Raw genomic sequence first — 27,891 nt, 5'->3', positions numbered from 1 at the left:
AATTTTACCAAACATTCAAAGAACACCTATACTCTTCAAACTATTCAAAAAATCCAAGAGAAAGGAACACTCCAATCTCTTTTTAGGAGGCCAGCATTACCCTAATCCCAAAACCAGATAAAGACCAAAGAAAGAAAATTACAAGCTAATATCACTGATGCACATAGATGCAAAAATCCTCAACCAATTTTATTAGCAAATCGCATTCAGCGATATATTAAGAAGATCATACACCATAACCAACTGGGATTTATTCCAGGGATGCAAGGTTGGTATAATGCTTGCAAATCAATAAATGTACATCACATAAGCAAATTGAAAGATAAAAATCTCGTGATCATATCAATAGATGCAGAAAAGCATTTGAAAAAACCCAACACCTGTTTCTGATAAAAACTCTCAGCAAAGTGGGAACAGAGAGAGCATATCTCCATATGACAAAGGCCATATGACAAACCTAAAACAAACATCAAACATCATACTCAATGGGCAAAAACTACAATCATTTCCCCTAAGAACAGGAACAAGACAGGAATGTCTGCTTTCAACACTCTTATTCAACAAAGTCCTAGCCACAATGATCAGATAAGAAGAAATAAAAGGCATCCAAATTGGAAAAAAGTAAAACTCTCATTATTTACAGGTGATAAGATAGTGTACATAGAAAACCCCAAAGACTCCACCAAAAAACTATTAGATTTAATAAATAAATTTGGCTATGCAAGAGGATACAAAATCAACAACCAAAAATCGATGACCTTTTTATACACCAAATAATGAATTCTCAGAAAGAGAAACTAAGCAAATTAAACTAATCAATCTCATTTACCACTGCATCAAAAAAATTAAGATACTTAGAAATAAACTCAACCAAGAAGGTAAAAGACTTGTACCTGGAAAACTATGAGGCATTGAAAAAGAGATAGAAGATATAAACAAGTGGAAGAATATATTGTGTTCATGGATTGGTAGATTCAACATCATTAAAATACTATCCAAGGCAATCTATAGATTCAGTGCAATCTCTATTAAAATACCAAAATCAGCCAGCTGGGTCTGAGTCACCCCCGCCGCCACCGCCACTCAGGTTCTCTCGCCTCATGGTACACCTGTGAGGCAGCCTGCAGGCCAACGTCTCCTCAGCATGGAGTATATCCATATGACCAAGGTTGAGCAAGTGAAATTACTTGACCAAGCCAAAACCGGTTTGGCTCAGTGGTAGAGCGTTGGTCTGTGGACTGAAAGGTCCCAGGTTCGATTCCGGTCAAGGGCATGTACATTGGTTGCGGACACATCCCAGGTAAGGGGTGTGCAAGAGGCAGCTGGTCGATGTTTCTCTCTCATCGACGTTTCTAGCTCTCTCTCTCTCTCTCTCCTGTCCTCTCCGTAAAAAATCAATAAAATATATTAAAGAAACAGAAATTACTTGACAGATTCAGTACCAACAAGTCATTAATAGGAACACTATATCTTACAGCCACACATCTATTATTTATAGACTCTCAGCAGAAAGAAACCTGGATTTTGCATCCTCATATTGGCTCAGTGGAGGAACTGGCTTTGATGACTTTTGGATGACCACTTGTCATTTAGTGCAAGAACTTCAGGATTGTGCATTTCATTGTTCCCAAAGAGATTGCCTCGATATTTACAACTCTATGCTACAACTGTCAAAACAAGCAAAATACGAAGATCTCTATGCGTTTTCTTATAACCCCAAACAAAATGATTCTGAATGACTGAGAGGTTGGGAGCTTATTGACCTTGCTGAGGAATATAAGAGAACGGGTGTACCAAATTCAAACTGGCAGTTGTCTGATGCCAACCGAGAATATATTTTATTGATTTTTTACAGAGAGGAAAGGAGTAATTGTTGGTAGTTCTAAGTTACGTAGTGTAGCAAGGGAAGATTTCCAGTTCTTTCCTACTATCATCAAAATAAGGAGAGAGGAAAAGAGAGGGGGAGACAGAAACACCAGAGATGAGAGAGAATCACTGACCTACTGACCTACTGGTCTCCTGCATCTCCCGCACTGGAGATACAGCCTGCAACCTGGCATGTGTCCTGACTGGGAATCAAACTGTGACTTCTGTTCATAGGTCGATGCTCAAAAACTGAGCCACACTGGCCAGGCTACTGTGTTTTAAAAATCCAAGAACTGTTTCTTGCTTTCTGAACTTTCTAGATAGTTTTCTATTTGTGGAAGTGATTAACTTACTTCTCTAAAGATGCTAAAGATTTTTTAAAAAGAATTCTTATGCCCTCACATTAGTTAACCTTTGTTTAGTTTCTTTTTTTTCTTTTTGTTTATTTTGTTGTTGTTTTTTTGTTAGTTTGTTTTTCATATTTTTCAAATATTTGATTCTTGGCCTGCCTCTCATATTTAAGAGTGAGATACTACAAAGCTGCTGAGAAGTTTATATACGCAGTAATCCCACTCCTAGGATTATATCCCAAGAAACTAGAAACACCAATCAGAAAGGATATATGCACCCCTATGTTCATAGCAGCACAATCTACAATAGCTAGAATTTGGAAACAGCCTAGGTGCCTGTCAGCAAATGATTGGATCAAAAAACTATGGTACATCTACACGATGAAATATTATGCTGCCATAAAAAAGGAATTCTCATCATTTGCAACAACCTGGATAGAATTGGAGAACATCATGCTGAGTGAAATAAGCCAGTCAATGAAAGAGAAACACCACATGACCTCACTCATTTATGGATAATAAAGAACATTATAAACTGATGTCTGGTTGACCATTCAACCAATCAAAGTGCAAGATGCTAATGATATGCTAAGGCTGCTCATCCGCTCGCTATGACATGCACTGATCACAGGGGGACAGACCCTCTGACTGGTAGGTTAGCATGCTGCTGGGGTCCAGCCAATTGGGACTGAGTGAGATGCGCCAGACACACGCTGGACCTTCCCACAGTCCTCCCCAGCTGGCCAACCTCCCACGTCCCTCCCTGCATGGGTGGGGTTCCTCGGCCTGGCCTGCACCCTCTTGCAATCTGGGACCCTTGGGGAATGTCAGAGAGCTAGTTTTGGCCTGAAGCTATGACACACACTGACCACCAGGGGGCAGATACTCAATGCAGGAGCTGCCCCCTAGTGGTCAGTGAGCTCCCACAAGGGGGAGTGCTACAAAGCCAGAAGCTGAGGAAGCACAGTGGAGGTAGTGGGAGCGGGCCTAAGCCATCAGCTGGACATCCCCCAATACTTACACTCCCAGATTACAAAAGAGCTCAAGCTCAGCTGAGGGACCCCCCCACCCCGAGTGCAACCAAATGGGGTGGACTGAAGGGTCTCGGGTTCGATTCTGGCCAGGAGCACATGCCTGGATTGTGGGCTCAATCCCCTGTGAAGGGTATGCAAGAGGTAGCCAATCGATGATTCCCTCTCATCATTGATGTTTCTATATCTCCCTCTCCCTTCCTCTCTGAAATTAAAAAAAAAAAAAAATATATATATATATATATATATATATATAAATAAAAATAAAAAATAAATGCTGCATCTCTTCAACAAAACATCACCAGACTCTTTTAGGATACTCCCTATCTGCCAAAAATACAGAATTTATACACTGTCTGGGAAATAGTGACCAAAGCGTTTCTTGTTTGCCAAGATACTGTACCACCTCTGCAATACCCATGGTGCATTTTGTAGACAAACGCAGTTAATTCTTTTCTGGGACATGAGGCACGTATTCTGGAATAACAGAGAAAAAAGCCAGCAGGATCCTAAATGGTAAAGTGATCAAGGATATCAGAGCAACACACTTCACTAGCCAGAGTCTTTCAGACTAATTATGAGGCTTTTAGTTTGCAAAAGGAAACTTGAGGTTTTTTCTTTTAGGAAAAGGAACAAAGTTGTGAAAGAGAATTAGCCTCTGCACTTACCTTATCTTGTAATGTGAGAACGGTCACTTTATGGACATTCAGTCGCACAGTCACCTCTGGCTTGCTGGCACATACGTAACAATTAAGGTTGGGGGGATCCAGTGCACAAGGCACAAGGAGCTTCTTCCTTGGGTTTGGTTGTTTATTCAAAAAAATCTTTGGAGGAGAAAAATAAGCAGAAATCAGAAATTTAAGCCACAGTTTTACACAATGCACCTGAAGCTTAATATCTTTTATTTATGTTATTTAACAATGACAAATATTCCCTTCTAGATGGCAAACAGAATAAGGAAAGCATGACCTTAAGAGCCTGATTTCCCAAACTTCTTTTCAAATAAGCTACCACATAGGAAGGAGTGTGGGTGGAAGCTGAAGAGAGCAAAGAGGGAATAGTGATGGAAGAAATAAAATAAAATTGCCGAAACCGGTTTGGGTCAGTGGTAGAGCGTCGGTCTGCGGACTGAAAGGTCCCGGGTTCGATTCCGGTCAAGGGCATGTACCTTGGTTGCGGGCACATCCCCGGTAGGGGGTGTGCAGGAGGCAACTGGTCGATGTTCTTCTCTCGTCGACGTTTCTAGCTCTCTATCTCTCTCCCTTCCTCTCTGTAAAAAATCAATAAAATATATTTAAAAAAATAAAAATAAAAATAAAAAAATAATAAAATAAAATTTAAAAATTAGCTACCATGTAAAAGGCCTTGGCTTACTGAAAAGAAATTTACTTATTTAGCAAACTAAGGGCTTAGCCATCATTAAATCAGTTTTTGGGTGCCTTCCTAGTAGTTATTCTTATCAATTTTAAGCTAACTTCTCAACTAATGAGAATGCTTTCACAGATGTATGGAACCAATGTGCTTACCTTCCTTTTCAAATTTTCTATGACTATAATATTAACATTTACATAATTAAGAGGGGAAAAATAATGTATTTCTGGCACTATAAGCACCTAGTTACCATTTCTCTAATAGCCAAACAATAAGAACCAATGAAAGTAAAAAAAAAAAAAAAAAAAAAAAAAAAAAGACTACACTGAAATTTAAAAAGGTGCCTGGCCAGTGTGGCTCAGTGGTTGACTATCAACCCATGAACTGAGTTTATATGTTGGATTATCTATCAGGGCACATGCCCAGATTGTGGGCTCGATCCCCAGTAGGGGGCGTGCAAAAGGCAGCCGATTGGTGTTTCTCACTCATTCAGGTTTCTATATCTTTATCCCTCTCCCTTCTTCACTCTCTAAAAATCAATAAAAATATATTTAATCGAAACCAGTTTGGCTCAGTGGTAGAGCGTCGGTCTGCGGACTGAAAGGTCCCGGGTTCAATTCGGTCAAGGGCATGTACCTTGGTTGCGGGCACATCCCCGGTAGGGGGTGTGCAAGAGGCAGCTGGTCCATGTTTCTCTCTCATCGACGTTTCTAGCTATCTATCTCTCTCCCTTCCTCTCTGTAAAAAAATCAATAAAATATATTTTAAAATAAATTAAAAGGCCCTAAACTCATACTACTATGAAGCTTGGAGAACACTAGCCAGATTCAATACAAAGAAATGTCAGGACAATACTGAAAGATTACATACAATTCATCTTGTAACTACTAGGTTCTGTGGTATTTGCTAAGATTAATTAATTCTAAAGAGAAAAGTCCCATAGATTCCCACAGTAAATTCCTTAAGAGACAGTAAGACATAGGAAAAGACCTCCTGTATTAACAGTATTACTGTTTCTAGTCCTTATACTAGTGGGTCTGGAAGCAGGGTACAATGGGGGAACAGATTTGATCTTGAGCTTCACTGAAAAGGTAACTGTGTCTAAGCAAATTGACAATAATGAAATCAAGCACTAATACTACTAATATCCAGGCTAACACTATAACCCATCCTGAAATTCATTATGGACAAATAAAATCCAGGAATAAGTATCATTAGCTCAAGAAAGAATAGAGCTGAGATGGCAAAGAACAAATAAGGATGTTACAGGAACAGTAGACATTTTAATAAATTCAACAATTAGTAATGTTTGTGAGTTCAAAGGGATATTGTAGCCACAGGATAAATTAAGGCTTCTATAAAAAAGGTAGAAAAAAGTGAAGTTCTTAGAAATTAAAAATACGTTAAGTAAAATTTTTTTTTCCTTGTATTTTTATTTTCTTTATTGATTAAGATATTATATGTGTCCTTATCTCCCCCCTTTAGCTAAAAAATTTTTAATAAAAAGATAGCAGACTGGCATGATTCTACATCAAGCATGTCAAACTTGCAGCCCACGGGCGGCATGTGGCCCATAACGAATATTTTTGTGGCCAAGCCAATATAATGTTCTAATAAAAATTTTGTAACTTAATCTTTACAATATCCTGTTATACATAATTAATAACAAACTACAATGTTCGCTAATGACTACTATAATCGTGTTGCTCTCATTTTCCTTAGGCTTCTTAGTGCAGGCGCACCATTTCTCTCCACTCATAGTAGCAGTGAATATTTTAGCAGCTGATTAGTCTTGGACAGACTTGTTTGGTGTGCACAACAGGAAATATTTTATTTTTGGAGAACAAGTAAAATAGGTTCATTTGTGTAACGCTTATTAATTTATGCAGTTATTATTTTAACAATTATTTATTTTATCCCTTTGTATTCAGCATGCCTCTATCGAAATAAACCTACATTTCTATTGAAATTGAAGCTTTTGTTTTTTGTGGCCCACATAAACTACAACTTATTTGGCCCTTAGCCTTTGTGTTTGACATGCTTGTTCTATATTCCTTCACCTTGAAATTTCATGAAAACAGTAAGATATTTAAATACTACATCAGCTGGAACCAGTTTGGCTCAGTGGATAGAGCGTCGGCCTGTGGACTAAAGGGTCCCGGGTTCGATTCCGGTCAAGGGCATGTACCTTGGTTGCAGGTACATCCCCAGTAGGGGGCGTGCAGGAGGCAGCTGATCGAAGATTCTCTCTCATCGATGTTTCTAGCTCTCTATCCCTCTCCCTTCCTCTCTGTAAAAAAATCGATAAAATATATATTTTTTAAATACTACATCAATAATGGCACTAAAGCCCTGACCAGCATGTCTCAGCTGTTAGAATGTTGGCTCAAACACGGAAGTGTCAGTTTTGCTCCTGGGCCCTTAGGGCTCAATCAGGAGCTAACCAGTGGATATCTCTCTACACTCCCCACCACCAACTGGCTGCCACCTTCTACTCTCTCTGAAAAGCAATGGAAAAAATATCCTCAGGTGAGAATATTTTTACAGCAACAACAAACAAGGGCTAATGGCACTGAAATACTATCACAGACTAGGGTTAGTTTTTTGTAAATAGAAATTCTTGAAAGTAAATTGATCCTTTTATAAAAGGAGAAACTAAATTGCAAAAAATATTGGCCACAATATGTTTAAGATTTTTAATTGCTCAGCTAGTAGGAAATCAAAGCACCTCAGATACACTAACTCAATACAGAATGAAAGCAGGAATCCACAGAGAATATCCGAACGGCTTACTCTTGAGATACACCTAAGAAGGCACATAAAACAAGGACTTGCAAGGGAAGAATAAAGAAGAGGAGGAGCCAAAACCGGTTTGGCTCAGTGGATAGAGCATTGTTCTGCGAACTGTAAGATCCCAGGTTCGATTCCGGTCATGGGCATGTACATTGGTTGCAGGTACATCCCCAGTGGGGGGTATGTGCAAGAGGCGGACTAGTCAATGTTTCTCTCTCATCAATGTTTCTAGCTCTCTATCCCTCTCTCTTCCTCTCTATAAAAAAATCAATAAAATATATTAAAAAAAGAAGAGAAGGAAAGGTTCCTCACAGAAATTATAAGAAAAATTATCTCAATCTTAGTACATCAACGAGAGGAAACTTCCTTTATAAAATTACAGTAATATAGGGCTCATGCACATGCAGATTTGCTGTCTGAATATGTATGTGGGTTGAAAAATTAAAAAGTTTTAAAATGGCCCTGGATTGGCCAGACCCTACGGCACCCAGATATAAGTAAACATAAATCTTCTGAAGAAATACACCTTTAAGGAGTCCTTAAAGAATTATTAAAAACAGAGTTTTAACAAATACTAAGTCAGTTAAAAAAACACAAAAAACACAAATTATAGCAAGCCCTCAGAATACGTTAAAGATCTGTTCCTACGGCACAATGTAAAGATTTTCGCACCCTAACTGGTGTGGCTCAGTGGATAGAGCGCTGGCCTGTGGACTGAAGGGTCCCAGGTTCGATTCTGGTCAAGGGCATGCACCTTGGTTGCAGGCACATCCCCAGTGGAGGTGTGCGGGAGGCAGCTGATTGATGTTTCTCTCTCATCGGATGTTTCTGACTCTCTATCCCTCTCCTTTCCTCTCTGTAAGGAAATAAATAAAATATATATTAAAAAAATTTATTTTCGCTGTAAGTCAGAACCCACCCACATAAGCACCTACGTCACTCACATGGAGCACATACATAGCAGTAATGAAGTGAAACAGTAAAAAAAAATTTAAAAGAAAGGTAACAATTCCTGACCTTTATTTGTGGTATATAATAAAAAACATAAAGCACATACGTCGAAATGATGGAACTTTTTAAAAAATAAATAAATGGGAGTTAGCGACATAACCACAAAACAACATACATGTACATCGAGTTAGACGTAACCAGAGGACTGCCTGTATACACCTCACAGACAAACAATATTCCTGTACTTTGAGAGAGATCTGGTAGACATAACAGTAGACTCATTCATAGAGATTTCAGGCAGTAACATTATCAAATAATATAAAACAGGTTTAAAGTATAATGATTAAAGAATATAAAGGACTATACATGGGGGTGTAAAGCACAGCACAGGGAATATAGTTAATAATCTATATTATAAAAACCTAGTGGGCCAAAACCAGTTTGGCTCAGTGGATAGAGCAATGGCCTGTGGACTGAAAGGTCCCAGGTTCAATTCTGGTCAAGGGCATGTCCCTTGGTTGCAGGCACATCCCAAGTAGGGGGTGTGCAAGAGGCAGCTGATCAATGTTTCTCTCTCATGGATGTTTCTAACTCTCTATCCCTCTCTCTTCCTCTCAATAAAATACATATTTTTTTAAAAAACCCTAGTGGCCCTAATGCCATAACGACCAAAGAGGTCACCACGAGGCTCTGTGCGCGGTGAGGCACGTGAGGGTGGGGAGGTGGGTCTTGTGCGATTTCACACTCTGGGTCATTAGTATTGTAATAACTACATATAGTGCTGGGTGGGTATTGAAAATATTGAGGGTAACACTATGTAAAAACATATGATTGTCTAACCACTATGCTGAACACATGAAATATAAAATGTAAACTGCAATTGGGAAAAAAGGAACAGGGGACTATAAAACCAAACAAAATTAAAAACCCATAAAGAACTCAGCATTCACAAGGTAACTGGAATAATTATTTTTTCACTGCTTTAAACCAGTTTCATAAATTTTTTTTTAAATTATCAGTTTAATGTGTGTTTTTTTTAATAAATTGTTTTTTCTCTGCAAATATGTATTACTTTACAAAGAAAGTGAATAAAAAATACAAATTGAAATACTCACTGTTCTACACTGGTCTATTTTTCCTGATAAAATCTTCAATCCTTCCAATACTATTAACCCAGCAATCACCGCATTAGTAGTAGCGATAGCAGGAATAATGTTCCCTGCCATTGCTAAAAAGACATTAAAAATTTTAAAAAGAGATGAATATGCTTAAGTATTAAAATAGAAAATAATAGTATTTTAGATGTCACAACTGAAATACAACTTACATTTTATATCAAATTTGCTCTTCATATTCATACTGAAAATATGCATCCTCAGGTTTGCAGCAGAGGTGACAAAATCCATTGCAGATGGGTCATCCTGCCAATAATTTAAATTTAACTTAATTTAATAAGTCTCCCCGCAATTTTACTAATTTGATTAGTATTACTTTCAGAACAGTACCTTTACATGTTTATAACATTGCAGTCAGTCAACTAGAACATGAGATGGCCTTGCAGGAGATAAAGCCTTACAGTAGCATGGAGACTGGGTAAGTCTCATCATCAAATCTTCTGACCCAGGAATGCAATCTGACAAGAATGCCATGAGCCACCAGGAACTAATAGGAACTTGGACACCAATTCTATGAATTGACAATGACAATCTTTTCCTGTGTTTATAAGTCAGTACAGGCATACCTTGGATACAACAGGTTCCATTCCAAACCATAGCAATAAACATTTTGCTGGTGGAGGGTCTTGGCTTCAATTTGTTAAAAAATAACATTTGCCCTAGCTGATGTGGCTCAGTTGGATCGAGTGTCATCCTGTACCCCTGTACCCCGGAAGGTCACTGGTTTGATTTGAGTCAGGGAACATATGGGAGGCAACTTACTGATGTATCTCTCTAACAGCAATGTCCCCCCCTTCTTTCTTCCCTCTCCAAAATCAACTTAAAAAGAGAGAACACAACATCCGTGAAATGTAACAAAGCAAAGTACAATAAAATGAGGCATGTAGCCATAACTAGTTTGGCTCAGTGGATCAAGTGTCGACCTGAAGACCGAAGGGTCCCAGGTTCGATTCCGGTCAAGGGCATGTACCTTGGTTGCGGGCACATCCCCAGTAGGGGGTGTGTAGGAGGCAGCTGATCAATGTTTCTCTATCATCGATATTTCTAACTCTTTATCCCTCTCCCATCCTCTCTGTGAAAAAAACAATATATATATATATATATATATATATATATATATATATATATATATATATATATATATTATTTATTTATTTATTTTTTTAAATGAGGTATGCCTATAATGAGAAGGTTGTTTGACAAACAGATTCCAGGCAAAAAAAATTGGAGCCTTTTTTTTTTAAAGCTGTTCAGATAGTCTCAGAAATACCTGGACAACTCCTTTTGGCTTTCCTTCTCCTTCATATATACACCACTGCACTACATTTGCTATTTCTTTTCAGAAATGACAATACAAAAAGTTTCCCCCCGACAACTTATATTCTTCATGAGACTATATCCTAGTCACTATAATTAGATTTCAGCAAGGTTTCCTGCTTTCCTCAGAAGATTCTATCCTACCCTATAATTCAGAAGTACAAAAGAAAAGGAAAAATATTACCCCTTTATATATTTACTAGGGACTTGTTGCAGAAATATTCCTGTAAGACTTCCAGCGGCTTTCCTCCCACCACTGCCACCTCTCCCGCCCCGCCCCCCACCCCATCTTTCCCACAGTGGTGGGCAGGGCGGGCCCTCAGCCACCACCACGCTGTGTGCTCACCCCCACACACCCAACCTGCTGCTGCCTCTGTGGCCGCACATTCGCCACTACTGCACACCTCGCCCCCGCCCACTCGCCCTGCCACGGAGGCCACTGCACACCTCACCCAACCCCGCACTGCCAGTGCTTTCCCTCCTGCAGCCCCAGGCACCTTGCTTTCCACTTTCCCTCCCTCTTCCTTCCATGTTGTCTTCAGTCTTCACTCCTCCCTCCCTCCGTGTATGCAAATTAACCATCATCTTTGTTGGGTTAATTTGCATTCTCGCACTGATTGGCTAGTGGGTGTAGCAGAGTGGTGGTTAATTTGCATATTATTATGTAGGATTGGTTAGCTATGTAACTTCAGCAAATCAAAATTCCCTAATCTATTAAATAGAAAAATTATATAAACACTTCGGAATGTTGTCATTGAAATTAGGTTGTTTCCAATCCTGAGAATTAAGTTGAAATATTTAAAGTATCCAACACAGTGTCTATTAGTTACTTCCCTAAGCAACTAACTTATCACACCCCTTAAGTGTAGATTTTACTCAGAGGGTAACAATTCCCACTTCCAAGGTTTCATTTTCTAGCCCCCAAACCCCTGTTGTAACAATAACAATGAAAATATTTTTAAAACATAGTTTCTCCTAATATAAAATATACCTAAAGACTGTTTACAAGAACCCCTAAAAATCTAAATTCACTATCTTCATTTTAGATGTATGATTCAACTACAATTCCAAAATTTGGACAAAATTATCATATTGTTTGCTAAATCTAACACTTTTCCGCTTACTTTAAAATTCATGGAAAATCTTTACTACTTCAGGAAAACATAAACTTTGTAACAGATATATCACTAATAGCCTTGGAAAATATTGACTGCAATTAGAAATAAACCTCAAAATATGACATCTAGCTCTGGCTGGTATGGTTCAGTTGGTTGGGCATCAGGGCATCAAGTGCACTGAAAGATTGCTGGATTCTGGTCAAGGAACATGCCGGGGTTGGGGGCTTGATCCCCAGTAGGGGGTATGCAGGAGGCAGCCAATTGACATTATGCTCACATGTTCCTCTCTCTCCCTTCCTCTCTAAAAATCAATAAATATATTTTAAAAACATACTTCTACATGTAAAAGAAATATGACATCTAATTGAAAAATATTATTACATATTAATTTGTAGGGATAATTACATGTCATTTTTGTATTGAGGGGTCTTAGACTTCTAAACAGTTATGTCGAAACCGGTTTGGCTCAATGGATAGAGCGTCGGCCTGGGGTCGATTCCGGTCAAGGGCATGTACCCTGGTTAGGTGCACATCCCAGTAGGGGGTGTGCAAGAGGCAGCTGATCAATATTTCTCTCTCATCGATGTTTCTAACTCTCTATCCCTCTCTCTTCCTCTCTGTAAAAAATCAATTAAATATATATTTTTTAAAATAAAAGTTATTACTCTTGCAACAGAAAGGCAATTTTATTTCTTTCAAGGTCAAATGGCCCAAAGCTATTGTCACCAAAAGGATTTTGATTTATATTAAATCTATACCACCCAGGAAGCTTTCTTAAGCCTGTAAAACATTTTACCACAATATATTCACAATATTTCTCTTATCAACATAATTATAAACCATGAGCACATTAGAATCTAAATAACATTTTGTGATATTGCCCGAATTCATGTATAGAAAATTCAGTTTAATGGTAGAAATTAAAGATAAAAAGATGCAAACATTATGCCCTCAAAACCTGGCAAAATTAAACAATACTCAAAAATGACTAGCTCCTGACTATAGTTCAAAAACTAAAATATATGCTTGATATTTCAAAACGAACCTTGTCCCAAATGAGCTCAGCTCCATCCCCCTTTTCTGCTAAATGATCTCTCAAAGTCTCGATGCTCTTTGAAAAAAGACATGCATAGCTCTTTACATCTAGCACTTGCTGGTCTTTTAGACCCAACTGGGGTTCGTTTTGTTGATCTGTTGCATTGATTTCTTCTCCTAAGGGAAAAAAAATTAGAAATTTCACATAAAAAGTATTCGACATCATTCCTCTACTGTTTAACAATTCAATGCCTGACCAATAAGAAAGTAATATGAAACAAATTGTACTGAAGTAATTATCACTATGATACAAATATGTATATAAGAAAATTGCTAATATTGAGATGGGAAAGGTACAAGACTAATTCAGAACCTCAAAAGGTTATTGGGGGATTCAAGGATATAATAAAGATAATGAACATTATGCCCAGCACATAGTAAGCACTCAGTAAGTGCAAACTATTAGAGCCATAATCCATCACTATAGAAAACTGCTCCAAACTGACATCCCTAATCTCCTGGGACCATTTAATATCCAATGCGCTGACGACTTCTGTGTATACATCAATTGCAATACAATTCAGATAAAGCAGAGGGACAGTGTGTTTAAGGGGAGTGGGATAAGGAAGTTGTCATTGCAATAGTTTTACTCACATTTAGAATTACAAATGTTTCTGGCTTAAATCTTAGAGAAATAATCACACAAGTGAACAAAGATGTATGTACATATATACTCATCACCACATGGTGCTTCAGGGAAAATGAAACAACTAAATGTTAACTGATAAAGGACTTGTTAAGTATTATTTACTAAAAAGAGTAACTCATATGCCTCTATTATGTAAAGTGCACACAGAACTCCTTGTGCCTATATGCATAGATCTAATTCCCAGACATTCCCTAAAACATAGTGACTATTTCTCTAGGTGATAAGATTTCCAGTGATTTTCCCCTTCTTCAAACTTTCTCAATTGTTTGAACTTCTTACCATGAACATATACTACTGTCAAGAAACAGCAGGGCTGCCGGCACCGGTTTGGCTCAGTGGTAGAGCGTCGGTCTGCGGACTGAAAGGTCCCGGGTTCGATTCCGGTCAAGGGCATGTACCTTGGTTGCGGGCACATCCCCAGTAGGGGGTGTGCAAGAGGCAGCTGGTCGATGATTCTCTCTCATCGACGTTTCTAACTCTCTATCCCTCTCTCTTCCTCTCTGTGAAAAATCAATAAAATATATTAAAAAAAAAAAAAAAAAGAAAGAAAAAAGAAAAAAAAAAAGAAAGAAACAACAGGGCTAAAGACTGAGGTTCCAATTTAGGTATTCCAAAGACTAAACTGTATCCTTTACCTTGACTCTGTACTTCAGCCCAGTCCAATGGAACCGGAGGTTTCCTTTTCCGCCACAGTTTGTCCATTGTCAACAGATACCTGATATCATCTTTAAAAAGCTTTAAAACAAACAAACAAAAAAACCCCATGAACCTTATAGTCCCTTTGCTGATAAGTCACCAAAACTTCATTGGTGCCTTATTATCAATATTACATTATAATATCTTCTGATTTAAAGACATGCTGTATACCAGTAGAATAATGTTTTTTAAATTTTTACTTATTGACCTGAGAAAAAGAGAGAAACATAGGTTTGTTATTACCTTCTTCATATGCTCACTGGTTGATTCTTATATAGCCCTGACCAGGGATCGAACCCACAACACTCTGACATATAGAGACAACACTCTAACCAACTAAGCAACCTGGCCAGGGCCTAGGAGGCTAACAAATTTTAGAAGAAAAGAAGCTCAAAGAGATCTAAGATGGCGGCATACGTAAACATCTAAACTGCTGCCGTTCACAACTATTTCAAAACTACAACTAAAAGACAAATGTCTATCACCCAGAACCAGGGAAAGCTGGCTGAATGGAAGTTCTATGACTAGAAGAAAAGAACAATCAGGGCACAAGCACTGAAAAACTGAGGTACAGGGGACAAGCACGCAATCCGGGCTGGCAGTGGATCCCAGCTGGAGACAGACGTTGCTTTATTCAGCCCAGAAAGAGACAAGCTCCAGATCTCTCCAAAATCCAGTTTCAGGGGAGAAGCTGGACTGTCTGCTATTGGGTCAGAAAGTGAGGGTGGCATGCTTGCACAGCTGCACACAAGAATAATTGTTTGCTGTGCTGGGGTGCGAGATGAGGGGACGTAGTCAGACAGGCAGAGAAGGCTCACTGCCAGCCATCACTATTTGGGACACCCTAGCCTAGTGAAGCCCTGAGACTCCGCCCCGCACAATCTACAAACACACCCAAGCTCCAAGCAGCGGCCTTTGCATATGAATAGCCCTCTCTATTGTAGTTTAACCTAGCAAACTTGCAACACAGTGCAGACAGCTCCAAAGCCTCCAACCTCCAAGCAGGACTGTGGTTCTCGCTGTAGCTCCTGTTGGGTGGCCTCAGACAGTACCTGAACTGCACTCCATTGGAGATCCAGAAGCCAGTGTATCTAGTGGTCAATGTGAGAAACCAGATTTCAACTCCTCACATGCATAAGTGACACATTTGGGAGGCATACTCAGTGAGCACCAAACAAGGCCTGTACCATAAGCATGTCTCCAGCACAGTTCTTCCACTAAGGACACAGCGGGTCCTCACAGCCAATTGGCCTGGAGGTCAATTCCTTCCAGTGTTCCAACAGCAATCAAGGTTTAATTACACTAAGACTTTGCATCAGCCCACAAAGGGGTGTACCAAGAGAGACCACCTCAGGTGATTGGGGAAGCTGAGCTACTGGCACTTATAGATCACCGACCACACAAAGCCACTCCATCAACACAGGGAGGCAGCCAAAATGTGGAGACACAGAAGCATGTCACGAATGGGAGAGATGGAGAAAAGTAAACTATTGGAAGACATAGAGTTCAGAACCACATTTATAAGGTTATTCAAGAATCTTCTAAAAACTGCTGAGAAACTTGAAGAGACCTTCAAGGCCTTAATGAGAATGCCAAACAGAAACTATGCAGGCAAGAAATATTCAAAGTGATGAACAGAAAGAACCTACAACCAAGATTACTCTACCCAGCAAAGCTATCATTCAGAATTGAAGGTCAGATAAAGAGCTTCACAGACAAGAAAAAGTTAAAGGAGTTCACCACCAAACCAGGATTACATGAAATGCTGAAGGGTATTCTTTAAGAGGAAGAAAAAGAAAAAGGTAGCCGAAACCGGTTTGGCTCAGTGGTAGAGCGTCGTCTGTGGACTGAAAGGTCCCAGGTTCAATTCCGGTCAAGGGCATGCACGTTGGCTGCGGGCATATCCCCGGTAGGGGGTGTGCAAGAGGCAGCTGGTCGATGTTTTCTCTCTCATCGACGTTTCTAGCTCTCCTTCTCCCTTCCTCTCTGTGAAAAATCAATAAAATATATTTAAAAAAAGAAAAGAAAAGAAAAGAAAAGAAAAAGGTAAAAATTATGAACAAAAAGACATCAAATACATACCTACCAACAAGTGAATCTAAAAATCAAGTGAATAAAAAATCTGAAGAAGAGGATGGACTGGTGAATATAATAGAATCAGGGGCATAGAAAGGGAGTGGGCTGACAATTCTCAGGGGAAAGAGGGTCTGAGGGGTGAGGGAAGAGTTTGGACAGTGACAGGGGTAAGGAATCAGGTGGAGGGGAGCTTGGGGGGGGGGGGGGGCGCGCGCCAAAACCGGTTTGGCTCAGTGGATAGAGCGTTGGCCTGCAGACTGAAAGGTCCCAGGTTCGATTCTGGTCAAAGGCATGTACCTTGGTTGTGGGCACATCCCCAGTGGGGGGTGTGCAAGAGGCAGCTGATCAATGATTCTCTCTCATCAATGTTTCTGACTTTCTATCCCTCTCTCTTCCTCTCTGTGAAAAATCAATAAAATATATTTAAAAAATAAATAAATAAATAGGAAAACCGGTAATAATCTGAACAATATTTATTATTTTAAAAAAAGAAAAGAAAAGAAGCTCAAGTCTTTTGTAAAACGAAATATGACACAGAGCCCCTATATCTGAAACAGTTAAAAGCAGAGATGCTCTGCCCAGCCAGTATGGCTCAGTTGGTTGGGCATCATCCCATGCACCAGGTCACTAGCTAATTCTTGGTGAGGGCACATGCCTGAGTTTTGGGCTCAATCCCCAGGGTGGAGTGTGCAGCAGGATGCCAATCAATGACTTTCTCTCATCAGTATCTCCCCGCCCCATTCTAGAAACACACACACACACACACACACACACACACACACACACACTCTTATTTATTTACTTGTTTATTTAAAAAAAGAAGCAGAAGTGCCCTGAGGAAAGCAGAGTAAGGGAACTCTGAAGATTGACCATGATTGGAATATGATTATGAAGATTGACCATGCCCTACCAATCACCTCCCAAAAAGCTCCCCTAAGGCTTCAAAGATCATCCAAAGCACAATAATACCAATCAAAGGATTAAATAAATATACACCAACTCCATAAGACTTGAACACAATCATTGAGCCTAAAGATCAAAGTTAGCAATATCTCCAAATTTTTGGGTACATACCAATAAGGCATACATATTCTGAAGTTATTAAAGAATTTCTTGCCGAAACCGGTTTGGCTCAGTGGATAGAGCGTCGGCCTGCGGACTGAGGGGTCCCGGGTTCAATTCCGGTCAGGGGCATGTGCCTTGGTTGCAAGCACATCCCCAGTAGGAAGTGTGCAAGAGGCAGCTGATCGATGACCCTCTCATCAATGTTTCTAGCTCTCTGTCTCTCTCCCTTCCTCTCTATCAATAAGATATAAAAAAATAAAAAAAAAGAATTTAATTATTTGTAACACCTCTGAAATGTGCTCCCCCCATAAACAAAAATTACTATTTCAAAAACATAAACATTACTACATATAGACTGAAAGACTATCACATAAATCACACTATTCTATATGGTAGAATTTCAAATGATTTTATCTTATCCTTAGCTGCATTTTCTATTCCTAATTGATTTATAGAACATATTTATTATATTTATCCCTGTGTAGATTTGGCCTAATAAAAAAAGTTAGAACTATACTATATTCTATCAAATCTACTCAATTCAATCAATATTTACTAAGCATCTTTAATCTTTGGGAAACCAGCCACATATAATTAGAATATAGTGTAAAAATGAAATAGATTGGAGTATTGTCAGGAATTTTGTTGTATCAATCTGAGAAATGAAGCAAGAATTCAAGGAGAAGGTAACATCTGAAATGGGGACACAGGAAAGGAATGTGAAGTCCAATAGGATATGGGTTGCAAATGTGGCTGGAGACATTAAGTAGAGGACCTTCAGCACTTGGCTGAAAAGTCTTCCAGGCAATGGGAAATTAGCATTGTTTTCCAAGCACAAGCTCCATGTCCTTTTTTATCCAATTATTAGATGCAGAGTCCCTGTACAGAGGTATCTTCATACTCTTATTTTCCTATAAATCTATGAATCCCTAATATATGTCTAGTCCAAACCTCTCTACTCACCTACAAAATCTCGTCATTTTTCCAGTATTTCACAGGATTCCTATCTCCTTCTCTATGCTCCAACCCCTTACACATCTGCTTCCTACTACATCTACCTCAGAGAATGGTACCTCTGTTCATCCTGCTGCCCAGCAGGAAACCAGATATTGATTCTTCACCTCATATGTCCTAAGAACACCAGGTCTATTTTCCTCCACTCTCCACTGGGAATACAAAGGGTACAGGAGGGCCGAAACCGGTTTGGCTCAGCGGATAGAGCATCGGTCTGCGGACTGAAAGGTTCCGGGTTCGATTCCGGTCAGGGGCATGTACATTGATTGCGGGCACATCCCCGGTAGGGGGTGTGCAAGAGGCAGCTGGTCGTTGTCTCTCTCTCATTGACGTTTCTAGCTTTCTATCCCTCTTCCTCCTCTCTGTAGAAAAATCAATAAAAATATAATAAATAAATTTTAAAAAATAAAGCCTAACTGTATTCAAACATTAAAAAAAAAAAAAGGGGGGGGGGGTACAGGAGGTTGCCCTTCAGACTACTCTGCTGCTGCACAATTCCAGAAGGTACTGTCCCATGTTGCTCACAAGAGGAACATTAGGTGCTAGAGTGGTGCACTGCATACCCTATATATCCTTATAGTGACACTACAGACTATCTTCTAATGGATTCCCACTGTCTCCATATAACCTGGAAAGCCCTGCCTGAACCAGCCTCAGCTTACCTTTCCCATTCTCTTTCCACTCTCCCCTTTAATGGGAATGATTTCAGTATTGTAACCTGAGACTTTCTTTGTATATGTCACACTCCACCCTTATTCTTTAAAATCTTAATTCACCCTAAGAAATGTCACTTCCTCTGGAAAGCTTCTTTTGAACCCTTATACTAGGTCTAATAATAAGGTTTAATTTACTAATTATTAAAGGATTTCAATGTAAATGAACTTAACGTCTTAACATTGAACTGAAATTACATGTTCAGCCCGTCCCTTCAATAGCTCAGCTGGTAGAGTGGAGGACTGTAGCTGATTTCTGAAATTACTTGTTCAATGTTTGTCTTTCCCCTCTAGACTTTGAGTTTCCTATAAAGAGCAGGAACTCTATTTTCTGTCTTTTTCCACACTAAATCTCCTGTACTTTCAAAGTAGTGTCTGACACACAGCAGATGCTTTAAGTTACCTTTGAATAAAAGAATGGAAATGTATATCATATTGGAATGGAAACAGATATATAGACACCAGTTTGGAAAATGCTGTCGCTATCCATATCACAGTAAGTGCATTTTAATTATAATCAAAATAAAAAACTTTTTTCCTCCCAAGGAAAAGGCAATGAGGAAGTAAATGCAATAGGTTTAAGAAAAGTCAACCTGCACAGTAACTTGGGAAGAAATTGAAACAGTCATCAAAAAGCTTCCAGCAAACAAAAGCCCAGGGCCAGATGGCTTCACAGGAGAGTTTTACCAAACATTCAAGGAAAAACTGAAACCTATCCTCCTCAGACTATTCCAAAAAATCCAAGAGGAAGGAACACTTCCAAACTCCATCTATGAAGCCAGCATCACCCTAATACCAAAACCAGATAAAGACAACTCAATGAAAGAAAATTACAGGCCAATACCCCTCATGAACATAGATGCCAAAATCCTCAACAAGATTCTAGCAAATCGGCTCCAGCAGACCATCACAAAGATCATACACCACGACCAAGTAGGATTTATCCCGGGAATGCAAGGATGGTACAATATCCGCAAATCAATAAACGTGATACATCACATAAACAAATTGAAAGATAAAAATCATATAGTCATATCAATTGATGCAGAAAAAGCATTTGATAAAATCCAACACCCTTTCCTGATAAAAACTCTCAACAAGGTGGGAGTACAAGGATCATACCTCAACATAATAAAAGCTATATATGATAAACCCACAGCCAACATCATACTCAATGGGCAAAAACTAAAACCATTCCCTCTAAGAACAGGAACAAGACAGGGATGCCCACTCTCGCCACTCCTGTTTGACTTCCAGTACTAACCATTGCAATTAGACAAGAAGAGGAAATAAAAGGCATCCAAATTGGAAAAGAAGTAAAGTTATCCTTATTTGCAGATGACATGATATTGTACATAAAAAACCCAAAAGACTCCATTAAAAAACTAATTGACTTAATAAATGAATTTGGCAATGTAGCAGGATACAAAATTAACGCCAAGAAATCTATGGCATTTCTGTACACCAATAGTGAACTTGTAGAAACAGAGACTAAAAAGGCAATCCCATTTACCATCACACCAAAAAAATTAAGATACCTTGGAATAAACTTAACTAAGGAGGCAAAAGACCTATACACGGAAAACTACAGGACACTGAAAAAAGAGATAGAGGAAGATGTAAACAGATGGAAGAACATACCATGTTCATGGATTGGTAGAATCAACATCATCAAAATGTCCATACTTCCCAAAGCAATCTATAGGTTCAATGCACTCCCAATTAAAATACCAATGGCATATTTCACTGACCTAGAAAAAACTCTTCAAAAGTTCATTTGAAGACCCCGAATAGCCACAACAATCCTGAGAAAGAAGAGTAAAGTAGGAGGCATCTCAATACCAGATTTCAAGCTGTATTACAAAGCCACTGTTCTCAAAACAGCTTGGTACTGACACAAGAACAGACATATAGATCAATGGAATAGAATTGAGAGCCCAGATATCAACCCAAATCACTATGCTCAGTTAATATTTGACAAAGGAGGCACGAACATACAATGGAATCAAGACAGTCTCTTCAATAAATGGTGTTGGGAAAATTGGATAGATACATGCAAAAGAATGAAACTGGATCACCAACTTACACCATACACAAAAATAAACTCAAAATGGATACAGGACTTAAACATAAGATGGGAAACCATAAAAATACTAGAGGCATCCACAGGCAGCAAAATCTCAGACATATGCCAAAAGAACTTCTTCACTGATACTTCCCCAAGGGCAATGGAAGCTAAAGAGAAAATAAACAAATGGGACTACATTAAAATAAAAAGCTTTTTTACAGCAAAGGAAACCCTCAACAAAACAAGAAAGTATGGGAGAACATATTTGCAAATGTTATCACTGATAAAGGTTTAATCTCCAACGCCTACAGACAGCTTATACAACTTAATAAAAGGAAGATAAATGACCCAATTAAAAAATGGGCAATGGATCTAAATAGAATCTTCTCAAAAGACGACAAAAGGAAGGCCAAGAGGCACATGAAAACATGCTTAAAGTCACTAATTATCCGAGAAATGCTAATCAAAACAACAATGCGGTACCATCTCACACCTGTCAGAATGGCCCACATCAACAAATAACAAATGACAAGTGTTGGCGAGGTTGCGGAGAAAAAGGAACCCTTGTGCACTGCTGGTGAGAATGTAGACTGGTGCAACAACTGTGGAGAACAGTATGGAGCTTCCTCAAAAAACTGAAAATGGAACTCCCATTTGATCCAGTAATCCCACTCCTAGGAATATATCCCAAGAAACTACAAACATCAATCAGAAAGGATATATGCACCCCTCTGTTCATAGCAGCACAATTTACAATAGCTAGGATTTGGAAACAGCCTAGGTGCCCATCAGCAGATGATTGGATCCAAAAACTATGCTACATTTACACAATGGAATATTATGCTGCCATAAAAAAGAAAAAATTCTCATCGTATGCAGCAACCTGGATGGAATTGGAGAACATCATGCTGAGTGAAACAAGCCAGTCAAGGAAAGACACCACATGACCTCACTTATTTATGGATGATAAAGAATATTATAAACTGAAGAACCAAAAGATAGATATAGAGACAGTAAAGCAACAAGCAGACTGTCAAATTACAGCAGGGAGGTTGGGGAGATCTGGGGGAGATAAGAGATCAACCGAAGGACTTGTATACATGCATATAAGTACAACCAATGGACACAAAACTCTGGGGAGGGAGGGTTATGTACGGGGGGGGGGGGTATATGTACAAAAATAATAATTTAATTAAAAAAATATATTAAATTTAAATAAATAAATAAATAAAAAGTCAACCTGCGACATCTGTGGACAGTGAGCAAAGAGATGAAATGCAAGCTGGATGAAGTGATAGGCCATTTGCTTTTACAACAGTGAGACCTGTGCATGTTAGGAAGCAGACAGCAGGTGCAAGGAGAGATCTAAGATGCAGGGCAGAGAGAAAATATTGTTTGAAAAATAAGGTAAAAAGGGAAGGGAAAATAGGAGGTAGAAGAGTTAGCCTTTTTTTTTTTTTTTTTTAATATATTTTATTGATTTTGTACAGAGAGGAAGGGAGAGAGATAGAGAGAAACATCGATGAGAGAGTCATCGATCAGCTAGCTGCCTCTTGCACACCCCCTACTGGGGATATGCCCGCAACCAAGGTACATGCCCTTGACCGGAATCGAACCCGGGACCCCTCAGTCCCCAAGCCGACGCTCTATCCATTGAGCCAAACCGTTCTCGGCAAGAGTTAGCCTTAACTCAGAGAATTTTCTCAAACAGAAAAAGAAAAAAAAGAGTTTGCAATGAAGTGGGATATTCTCTTAATAAGTAAATTATATGCAATGGCTTCACACCTTTAACGTATCTTTAATGTCATGTGCTTAGTGAGAGTCGGAAGAATATATTAGGCAGTTTAAGAAAAGATGAGAGAGTTTCCAGTATCTGTTAGATAAACTCAATAATACTAAGGAGCAAAGTAAAAGAAATAAAAAGACTTTAAAACACATATTTGAGCCGAAACCAGTTTGGCTCAATGGATAGAGTGTCGGCTTGGGGGTGTGCAGTAGGGGGTGTGCAAGAGGCAGCTGATCGATGATTCTCTCACATAGATGTTTCTAACTTTCTATCCCTCTCTCTTCCTCTCTGTAAAATCAATAAAACATATATTTTTAAAAAAACATATGTGAGGGCCTACACTATAATTAAGTAGATCCAATTAAACAAACCTGATTATTCTTCTAGAAATATTTAGCAATCAAATAATATATACTAATGAAAAAGGATTCAGCCAAAAATAAGAGACTTTGGGATTCAAAAACAAGTGAGAACATGTCAAACTGCCAACAGAAAATTTAAGCATGAAAGGTGTATAAGACGAGAAACAGCAGGAACCAAAGGTGTTATAAGGAAAAAAACTTTCAGTGAAAGTGAGAGAAGAGGAGACAACCAAGAGTGTATAAGCCTCAGTATTTTACCTCCTATACAGGTGCTACACTGATTTAATAGATACCAAAATTTCATAACCTCTTATCTTGACTACATCAATAAATGTGTTATGACAGTATTAGGCACAAAAAGCTTAATTCAATTTCACATATCATTTTTCAAACAAATCGAATCCATAATAAAGTAAACCTAACCTTGGTAAAAAGTTTAACTGGATCATATCCAGTTGATTTAGCCCATTCCTTTGTGGAAATACGCTTAATGTCACCATCTTCATTTGATGCTCTGACCCTGGCTTCAGCTTCCATTGGTTCCCCTACAAAAGAAACACCGCTGTTATTTTCAACTGTAATAAATACAGAAGTAAGCTCTCATCTACCTTTGGTGGTAAAGGGTCACTTTTGGACATCTGAAACATTTTTAGTTCAAAGAGAAAGAAAAATAACATGTGCATTGGCATTTTTATTGTGCCTGAGATTCTGATGACCACAAGTAGAGCATTTCAAAATATAACCTATAATTAGATCTGGTAACAACTCCCAGCTCTTTTGCTAGGTTAGTGAAATTTCTCTGCACCCTGTTCTCACCAGTATAAGTAAACTATCCATTTTGAAAAGTGTTTTAAATATGAATACATCTTAAGTATATATATTATCTAGCATATAACTGCATTCTCCCTCCTAAAAATATCAATATTAAATTAGCAAAATAATGGTGCTCACTTATAAGATATCACAAACAGAGCGCTGGACCCAAAGCAGCTGTGCATGGAGCGGCCCGGACCAAGAGGCCTGAGTCTTTTGTTTGAAATGTATCCTTGGGAATGTGGAGGTATTATTGATTTGAGAAAATGCTAAGTAATTGATTTGCTACCTGAAAAATTTAAAGCTCTGAAAGTTTAAGGTCTCTTGCCACAAAGAGGTTTTAAAGCTAACACCTTAATTTTAATGGAGAAAGGGGAGGAAAAGCCCTTCCCACCCATAACAGGTAATCCAACTCCAGCCAGCAGCTAGTATCTTTAAACAATGTGTTCATTTATACTTGAATGGCTACGTTTTTTTTGATAGCCTAAGGGCAAATTTACATGTAAAAAGTTTGCTTCTCAGTTCTGAGGGCAGAAAAAACAAGGTTTAAAATTATTAGATTTTAAAATTTATTCTTAAAAATATAAAAGTTTATTAAAAAAAAAAAAAAAAAAAACAAGGAGCCGAAACCGGTTTGGCTCAGTGTTAGAGCGTAGGTCTGCGGACTGAAAGGTCCCGGGTTCGATTCCAGTCAGGGGCATGTACGTTGGCTGCGGGCACATCCCCGGTAGGGGGTGTGCAAGAGGCAGCTGGTCGATGTTTCTCATAGACGTTTCTAGCTATTTCTCTCCCTTCCTCTCTGTAAAAAATCAATAAAATATATTTAAAAAAAACAACAACAAGGAAATTAAAAAAAAACTGATTGGGGGATGGGGAAAGGGCAGAAGGTGAGGTGGGAAACTGGTGGAGGGGGGGAAAAAATGAGGGACTTTTGTAATAATATGAACAATAAAGATTGATTAAAAAAAAAAAAAAGATATCACAAACAGTTTACTCACAGGAAGCTTCAGGGTCAGCTCTGTCAGGAGATACTTCCTGATCAGCATCTTCTTCCCCAAACAACTGGCTATAATTTGAAAGCAGTAAATATTTATGTCCAACAAAACAGTCTGAACAAGTGTTTACTTTTGCAATTTTCTTCATAAACAGCTAATTTATTTTTTCCCTCTAAACTATATTTTTATTGATTTCAGAGAGCGAGGGAGTGACAGAAATATCAGTGATGAGAAAGAATCAATTGACTGCCTCCTGCATACCCCACAATGGGTACTGAACCCACGAGACAGGCATGTGCCCTGACTGGGAATCAAACTGTGACCTCCAGGTTCATAGGTCACCATTCAACCACTGAGCCATGCCAGCCAGGCCACAAACAGCTAATTTATTTTTTAAATTGATTTCAGAGGGGAAGGGAAAGGGAGAGAGAGAAACATTAGGTGCGAGGGTGTGACGCCACCTAGGCTTTTATTATATAGGATAGTAAGCTGCAATTCTCTTTTACTAATTATAACCACCCTAACAAAGTATCTGACAAGTATTCTTTAAAACCATCAAGGCCCTGTGTCTAGTGTGCCTCAGTTGGTTGAGCATCATCCTGTACACTGAAAGATCGCGGGTTCAATTCACAGGCAGGGCACATGCCCAGGCTGTGGTCTGGATACATGCAGAAGTGGCTGGTTGATTATTTCTCCCTCCTACCCCCAACTCTTGCTCTAAAATCAATGAAAATTTTTAATTCATGAATTAATTTTAAAATATATTTTTTTACTGATTTCAGAAAGGAAGGAAGAGGGAGAAACATCAATGATGAGAATCACTGATTAGCTGCCTCCTGCATGTCCCCTATTAGGCATTGAACCCACAACCTGGGCATGTGTCTTTGACCAGAATCGAATCCAAGACCCTTCAGTTTATCTCCAATATCACATGAAGTTCACTGCATACAATAGGCATGCAATAAATGTTGGCTGAATTTAATCCAAGAACTATCACAAGGAAGCTATTAAAGTGTCCCTTCACCATATTTAAAATAACATTCAGGCCTAGCTGGGTTTGCTCAGTGGATAGAGCATAAGCCCACAGATGGAAAGGTTCGATTCCTGCCAATACATGTACCTCAGTTGCAGGCCCTAGTCAGGGCATGTGTAAGAGGCAAACAATGGATGTTTCTCTCACATTGCTGTTTCTCTGTGTATGTCGTCCCCCCCGCCCCACTTCCACTCTCTCTAAAAAAAAAAAAAATCAATGGCAAAATATCCTCAGATGAAGATTAACTCTCCTTCCCCCACTTCCCTCCACAAAAAATTTCACTATGGATACACTCTCTCCAAGACTTTAAATAAAAAAAGACCCCATTTTCTATCATCAGTACTAAAAATATGCCCAGAAATATACATATATTCTTACTTGAACAAATACTTTGCCCAAACAATGCAATGAATAGGTTCTGAAGGTGTGTTACGAATTGTACAGCCAGGAAAAGTTCTCTGAGTTGGTTTGGGATGACATTCATAACATTCAGTCACACCCTGCAAAGTCAGAATGTGAGAAAAACAGTTACCCCACAAGGGTGGTTTCTCACTAAGATAATATTTTCATAAACATTTCATTCATTCATCTCCATTTCAACTGAATTGTATGCTGTCAAAGAAATTTTAAAATATAGTGACTACAAAACCCTTACACTTTAAAGAGAAGCAATTATAATATAAAAACTAACTGAATCAACAGTAGTCACAGCTAAAACTAAGCCATCTACAATATCACTGGGCTCCTCTGACTCCTGAACCAGTGACCACTTACAACAGCAAAATAAAAATTACCAAACCGAAATCTCAAATATGGGAATTTTATCTTGATTACACCAAAGAGAAAGAAAGATTACTACTAGAAAGATAGCTTTCCAACAATTTCTCTCTCAAAGTCGTGAAACTCAATTATTTAAATACTAGAGGCCCGATACACAAAGATTCATGCAAAAACGGGCCCTCCTTCCGCTGGCTGCCAGCACTAGCTCTGGCAGGAGCCGCCTTCCCACGCTGCCTAGAGGCCTGGAGCAGCTGGGGTGGTGAGGAATGCCTGGATCCTCGCCATGGCACTCAGTGCCTGTGTAGGCAAATTAACCCATGGGTTAATTTGGATGTTCACTCCTGATTGGCTTGTGGGTATGGTCAATTTGCATCTTACTCTTTTATTAGTATAGATTATTCATAGCCTTACCTTAAAAACTAAATAAACTAAAAGAAATTATGTATTTCAAATTATGTATATCCTATCCAGATACATGGAAAAATACTAAGTATTATCAAACAAAATAGAAATATTCTTCATTTTGCTGACAGGGTTACCTTTTAAGTTACATTGTAAGAAATCCCTAGAAGTCTACAGCACCTGAGATAATTTTTCAAAACCATCAAATGAATCTTTTACCTCTCAGCCATTCTCAAGCTCAGTTTTAATACATACTAGCATCTCAGAATCATGGTAATGAGAAGTACCTTTCAAATAACGAATGGTTAAAGAATCATAACCTGCAAATAGTGTTTTAATGCCAAAACCGGTTTAGCTCAGTGGATAGAGCAT

General features: G+C 38.8%; 1 protein-coding gene across 1 annotated transcript in view; it reads right to left on the bottom strand.

Annotated features, from left to right (window-relative positions):
• Positions 1 to 27,891, bottom strand: part of UBA2 (ubiquitin like modifier activating enzyme 2) — a 54,595-nt gene that overhangs the window by 14,729 nt on the left and 11,975 nt on the right. The window contains exons 6-13 of the mRNA XM_084905136.1: positions 26,716 to 26,837; positions 25,308 to 25,375; positions 23,920 to 24,041; positions 14,352 to 14,451; positions 13,018 to 13,184; positions 9,690 to 9,783; positions 9,478 to 9,590; positions 3,916 to 4,071 (exon numbers count right to left, since the gene is read on the bottom strand). Coding sequence (XP_084761262.1) covers positions 3,916 to 4,071; positions 9,478 to 9,590; positions 9,690 to 9,783; positions 13,018 to 13,184; positions 14,352 to 14,451; positions 23,920 to 24,041; positions 25,308 to 25,375; positions 26,716 to 26,837 — 942 coding nt within the window. The remainder of the gene's footprint in view (positions 1 to 3,915; positions 4,072 to 9,477; positions 9,591 to 9,689; positions 9,784 to 13,017; positions 13,185 to 14,351; positions 14,452 to 23,919; positions 24,042 to 25,307; positions 25,376 to 26,715; positions 26,838 to 27,891) is intronic.

This window comes from Pipistrellus hanaki (assembly GCF_964339955.1).
Source record: "Pipistrellus hanaki genome assembly, chromosome: 15".
NCBI lineage: Eukaryota > Metazoa > Chordata > Mammalia > Chiroptera > Vespertilionidae > Pipistrellus > Pipistrellus hanaki.
The sequence above is the reverse complement of the archived record's forward strand: the minus strand, read 5'-3'. Positions and strand labels throughout refer to the sequence as shown.